At 43.3% G+C, this 6788-nt stretch overlaps 1 protein-coding gene across 1 annotated transcript; it reads right to left on the reverse strand.

Annotated features, from left to right (window-relative positions):
• Window positions 1-3264: 3264 nt before the first annotated feature.
• Window positions 3265-6685, reverse strand: LSM7 (LSM7 homolog, U6 small nuclear RNA associated (S. cerevisiae); the record flags this gene model as incomplete). Its single annotated transcript, XM_010007262.1, has 3 exons — window positions 3265-3532; window positions 5138-5209; window positions 6598-6685. Coding segments are annotated over 3 exons (303 nt in total), but the record flags the coding sequence as incomplete, so codon positions are not given.
• Window positions 6686-6788: the final 103 nt, after the last annotated feature.

The following is a 6788-nucleotide window of genomic DNA, read 5'->3' on the forward strand; positions in this document are numbered from 1 at the left end:
ACAAAGACCCTGTTTGGAAAAAAAAAAAAAAAAGAAGAAGAAAAAAAAAAGAGATCACTTGCAGAATTGAACGTATGTTTAACTTCACACTTTAGTAAAAGGTGGGGGGAATGACAAGCCCCCATTCAATCCCCTGTGGCTGTCCCATGTTCAGCCATTCCCAGTCTCAAGACACTAAACACTTAGTAAAGGCAATGCTTTATTGATGCCACACAGTGAATTTTTCCAAAGTGTTTAGACCGAGCTATGAAGTGGAGAGATTTGCACTGTTCTGGTTTGGTGGGGTTTTTGGTAGCAGGGAAGGACTGCAGGAGGGGCTCTGGTAAGAAGGTGAGAAGCTCCCCCTGCTCCAAAAATCCATTAGAGGGACAACAGATGCACCTCTGCCATTAACATATGAAGGAACTGAGATGAGAGCTGAGCAGAGCCAGCAGCTGGAAGAGCAGAGCTGGAGAGGCAGAGGGTGCTGGTGGTTGGTGAGGAGGAAGGAGAAGTAGGTGCCTGAGCAGAAGCTTCACTGCAGCCCATGATGAGAGGAACATGGCGGAACATTCCCTGAAGCCACCAGGAGGGTTTAACTTGGCCAGTGGACTCGGATTTGCTGCCCATGACCTTGGATGGTGCAGCCGTGGAAGCCCCCAGGCCAGGGAAGGTGCCTGTTCCCAAACAGCCTGTGACTCTGCGGGCAGCACTGGAGCAGCTCCAGGCCTGGTGGGAAGGACTCATGGCAGAGAGGTTGGTAGAGGACTCTGCCATGCGAGGGACCCTGTTAGGAAGCAGGGCAGGACTGTGAGGAATCCTCCTTCCTGAAGAGGAAGGAGCAGCAGGAACCTTCAGCCTGTGAACTGACTCCAAACCCCATCCCCTTGTGACACTGGGGGAAGGAGGGAGAGAAACCAGGAACAAAATGACTTGGGCCAGGGAAGAAGGGAGGGTTGGGGTGAGGTGTGTGAGCCCTGTTCTGGGTGTGTCTGTGTCCTGCAGGCATTAATTAGTGAAAAATTATATTATTTTTTCCCCAAGTTGAGTCTGTTTTGCATGGGACCCTAATTGGTGAAGAATTCTCCTTGTCCTTCATCTCAACCCCTGAGCTTTGTCCTCCTTATCCCAGCATGTGTGTGTCATGGGGGGGAGGTGAGTGAGTGGCCACAGGGCTATTCCTGTGTTGTCATGTTGGGTATAAACCACAACAGTGACCTTGAACTAGTACCCTTTAACCAAAGAACCCTTCCCACTAAGATTCAGTCCCATTACTCAGTGGAGCTCAGCACACAGAACATCACTATCTAGAACTACAAAGATATTCCTTTCTGCGTATCTGGGGCAAATATTGGCTTCGCAAAACTGCTGTTACAAGCAGTTTTATAAAGTCACATTTAGGAAAACAGCCATAATTCAGCCATAATTTTCATATTACCTTCAGGTACTTGACTCCCAAATATAACCCAGAAGTCTGCACTGTAGAAAATGACAGTCATGTATCTTGCAATGAGGACTGAGTAACCTGTTAACTGAGCAGGAAATGCTAGGAACCTGCCCCTCTCCAGCCTTGATGCACTTGACACATGCTTTCAGGCAGATCTTTCTACACCTTCTGCATCTAGAGCCTGAAGTCAACTCAAGAACTTCACCAGCTGTTTCTGACAACACATTCAGAAAAGTGCAGAGATTGCACAGCAGCACCACTGCAGCAAACAGCAGTCTCTCTCCCACCTGAGGAAAAGGTCAAGACTGCTCAGGCTGATAGTGACCAAATTCTGCTCCAAACATAATTAAGGAGTCTCTTTGGAATTGTGCAGTTGTGTGAAGAAAAAGTTTCTTAGTGTTAGAAAAAATCATGTTAGAAAGAGTGCAACTCTCCACACAGCTCTGAAAAGCAAAGGATGGACACCTGGATTAAAATCCAGAAGCATTCAAGTTTGCACAAAAATGCTAGACAACAGGTCCCTAGTTCCATGGCCTCCTGGAACAGTCAGATACACTGAACTGGAATTGATTGACATCAAGGTCTCATCCATTTCAGAGCTGACCCAGGGAACACTATGAATGGGAATCCAGTGCTGCTGCCAAAATGAATAGCAAATAGAACCTGTCCTTGGCAAGTTTTATTGACAAGCTCCAGGAACAAGGCTGCTGCCACCACCAAAAACATTTACTCTGCCACAGCCTCTTCATAAAGGGTCTTCAAGAAAAGCAGATGGCAGAAGCAGGTCACATACAGCCTCCAAGCACTCCACCACACAATCTTTGAAGTCCTGAACAGAAATGCACAAGTCCTCAGAAAGGGACCAGATGCTTTCACACATCTCACATCAATTTCCTGTCTTGAGAGTGGAGCACAACATCTGACCTGGTCCCTCCTGGTTTAGCTGTGTTTACACACCTCCTGAACAGATTTAATTTACATTTGCAACCATGAGGAACTCCCATGTCGGCTGAAGACCACTTTTTCAAACTAAAAACCAGACATCTAGGAAGAAATTAATTTGTATTTATTCATTCAAAACTCCTCAAATTTTGCTATTTCTTCAGTATAAAAGAAATAAAAATGTTTACTTACAAATCAAGTTGCAGCAACCACAAGTGGACAGCTACAGTATCAAAAATACGCAGTATTTCCACACACTGCCTGCAAGTGAACATTAGGATCTTCAATATTTTTCCCTAAAATTCCAGGTATCAAATAAGATACTTCTGTAGGGTTCATGTCACTCAGCAAATAATCATCCTAGAAGTCAGTCCAGTCCTTCTGTAGAAATGTGGGAACCTTCTGATAAATAGACTGGGAACAAGTGCTAGAAAATATCTTAGCTGTATATAACTTGTAAAGGCGATGATGACAAGGTACTAAACAAGGGAAGCAATTTTGCTGCATGCACTGAAGCAGGAGCAAGCAGGAAAAGAGTAAACTCTACAGCAGGAAGGCTACAACAAAGTGCTTCCCAGCTGAGTACTGACACCTGCCCAGAAGAAAAACATGCTGTAATGTATCTAGGCTTTAAATACCTTTTTTAATGCAGCTAAAAATGTGAACAATATAACCAATGTTCACGGCATTTTTACTAATTTGATGTGGTTGTTTCAAAACTCAAAAGATCAAGAGGGTCTTGGACAGTTCCCTGGCAGTATATTCTCTCCTGTCAGCTCAAAACAATGTAGTTAAACATTTATTTGGGGGAGCAGGGGGGAAATAATCAGAATTTACTTCCTACACACCATGCCCCATCCTTTAGTATTTATGAAAAGCCACAAAAATAAAAGTTGACTGTTCTTTCACACTAACAAATACACATTCAAAGTCCTCCGCCAAAACAGGAAGCTTCTTCACACTCCGAGTTTATCTGCTGATTTGCACTCTTGAAGTCTTCAGAGAGAATTGGAAAGAAGTACTAGCCATCCTGCTGCTGAATGAAAGGGTTTGGAATAGCTTCCATTCCATCCTGTGGACAAATAAGAACGACAGAAGTGCCTCTGCAGACCACAAGTCCCAGCTGACGTGTGTCCTCTGTTAATTTGTATTGATCATCTGGATCTGAAAAACAGAGAGATCCACAGTTACAAAGGGAACATGAGGAAAAGAAACTAAATTCCATCAACTTTAAAAGGCAACAGAGACGCAGGTTTCTTCCAGGCACCTCTGCACTGTTTTATTGAACTCATGGACTATAAAAATGATGCTGCAGTAAAACCTGATGTGTTCAAGACATTCATTTTCAAAGCAGCACATGCCACAGTAAGCAATAAAGAAATTCACTTTGTATGCAAAGCAGAACACATTGTCTTTTAAAGAGATCCTCTCACTCATCTCAGCAAAAGGCACACAACTGATTAAAAAAAGCTCCTAAACCCACTTCAAATGCCATCATAGACAAACATTTTCAGATCAATGTAAGCCAGGAAAAGTGCAGGACTTCAGCACACACCAAGTACAGAATGCACTGCTCCATTCCCAGACCAAGCCCATCAATACTGTCAGTGGGGACAGAAGAGACCAACACTTATCACCACAACAGCCAATTCCACCCTTCTTGACATGTCAGTACATTTGATAAAAAAGCATGACATCTTTTGAAATCCCCTTCTAAGAGCAACATTAAAGTTTCAGGTGCTTCCTCTTCAAAAACTCCTCAATACTCTTCAGAAATGCCTTCCTGTTGAATGATAAATTTGGTTTTGGGGTAGAAAAAGGGAAATGGGAGTATTTCATAGAATCAGAGAATCACAGAATATGCTGAAAAAAGAAAAAACCCTACAGCTCTATTAGCCCCAAGATGCTATGGAATGCTTTAGTTCACCAGAAATGCAAAGACTGCATTTACGGCAGAGTTTAAGGCAGCAAGATAATGGTTCTTGCTGAGATGTTATTCTTGCTTTGAGCCAATACCGGAGCACTATAAACAAAGGCAAAGGCCTTATCTGAAGATAAGCACATGACTTTCTTCAAGCCTTATAAGACAAAAGCATCAAATTAGAGAGGAGATCAAGTAAGGACTTCCAAAAATGATCTACCACAGGGAATATGCTTAAAAGAACTTCTGTCCTCTTATCCTTTTCTCTACAACTTTGGGCACCACAACATAAAAAGGACATCAAGCTATTGGAGAGTGTCCAGAGGAGAGCCATGAGGATGGGGAAGGGTCTGGGTGGGATGACTTATGAGGAGCAGCTGAGCTCACTGGGATTGTTCAGCCTGGAGAAGAGGAGGCTGAGGGGTGACCTCACTGCAGTCTGTGGTTCCTCAGGAGGGGAAGAGATGGGGCAGGTCCTGATCTCTTCACTCCTGTGAGCAGTGACAGGACTGGGGGAAATGGCAGAAGCTGCATCAGGGGAGGTTTAGGTTGCATATCAGGAAAAGGTTTTTCACCCAGAGGGTGGTTGAGCACTGGAACAAGGTCCCCAGGCCTGCCTGAGCTCAAGAAGCCTTTGGATGTTGCTCTCAGGCACATGGGATGATTCTCGGGGTGCCGTACACAGGGACAGGAGTTGGACTCGTGATCCTGATGGGTCCCTCCCAACTCAGCAGATTCTATGGACTTAGTTATTACCAACATGTCTTGGTCTAGATTATATTAGCATGCAGTTTCAAGTTATTCCATCAAAGAGGAGTGAAATTGTACAGAGGTAACATGTCACTTACCTCGCATATATTCAATGGTACCATCAAGCACAAGGTTCAGAAGAGGGTCAAATCCTTTCAAGACACCACTTGCTATTGAAGACCACACACAAAACAGTTATTAGAGACTACAACCACAAACAGAGCAACACTGTGAAGGACACCTTCAGTTCTTCAGCTCTCTTCCCTCCTTCAAGCAAGGCTATCAATGAAACCAGAGCCATGAACCAGTGCCCTCTTCAGCAAAGTGCAAATGCACAATGATCCAGTTTATACAGTGCCAAGTGAAACTTAGAGGTTTTTCACCCCATTTTCAAAATGCTCTTCAAGAGCATTTTGGTTTCCTATCAATTTCAGGGCATTTTAAGAATACTTCAGCATTAATCAATACAAGTCACCCCACAAACAACACCCAAGCCCAAAACCAAAAATTGCCCTGAGACAAGGAGCATAGCAAAAAAATGAAGTAAAACTGTAATATTTTGAAGTGTTTTCCTCAGAAAACTCTTCTTGTGAAAACATAAGCTCTTTAGTACAAGCATTGCCTTCACAGGAAGGACCTGAAGACAGACAAGCACTTTCTACCAAAACTTTACTTCACAAGACTAATCACAACACCACACAATGATCTCCCAGTTTAAAAAAATACTTCTTTTATTACCAACATATTATCATTGCTAACAGCCCAATTCAGAGACTCTTACAATCCCAGGCATTAGATGAAGATAAAGAATTTAGCATGAATTTAAAAGAAAATCTAAAGCAATAGATTCAATTGAATGGCCAATTAGCCAAAAATGAAAACCCACACTTCTCAGAAAGGCGTCCAAGTAACTTCCAAAACCTTATAAACACCAGGTCGCAGTACATTTTTAAAAGGTTGTTTTAAACCAAAAAAAAAAAGGTTTGATTTGTAAAAGCTTCTGCCACACATCAACCACGCAGCCAGGCTTTACCTTTCAGCCAAACAAATCATCTGCGGGTGGCCTTGTCAGCTGCAAGTAACCAAGGGGGACGTGAGAGCCTCCAAAGTGATGGAAAGACAGGACAAAATATATTGAAACAATGTATGAATTCCAGAAAGTTTTAATATGTAAACAGCCAAAAAGGATGACAAGTGCATCAGTCATAACACCCATGTTTCTTTGCTGCTTTAAATACACCCTCACAACGGGAAACAACTGCCAGAAGAAACAAGACAGCTGAAGACAACTAATAAAAGAAGATAAAAACGTGCACAGATGAAATATAAAAGTAAAATTGCAGCCACTGGGAATAATGGAAGAGTTAAAGGAGTAAGCTTCACATCAGTGACAGCAGACAGGAACAAACGAAAGCACCCACTCCTCATCGTCCTTCCTTGAAAGGAAGCAACACAACCACACAGGAGAAAAAAGACAAGCAAAGAGCAAGGAAAAGGCAAAAATGCCAAGTCAGCTTCATGCTGAAGGGGCACCCGCCTGAGCGCGGCACGGGCTCACCTTCTCTCCCGCCTTGGAACTTCACTCGGATTGTTTTGTCAATGTATTTCGAGAGGTCCAAAATACTCTCCTTCTTCTTCTTTTCCTTATCCTGAGGAGAGGAGCAGAGGTGGGAGGAATTAGAGGGAACCCTCCCCGCCCACCCTCCCTCCGTTACATATACACTTCATAACGCTTCTCTTTATAACGCT

Source organism: Chaetura pelagica, unplaced genomic scaffold (assembly GCF_000747805.2).
Source record: "Chaetura pelagica isolate M959 unplaced genomic scaffold, ChaPel_1.0 scaffold441, whole genome shotgun sequence".
Taxonomy (NCBI): domain Eukaryota; kingdom Metazoa; phylum Chordata; class Aves; order Apodiformes; family Apodidae; genus Chaetura; species Chaetura pelagica.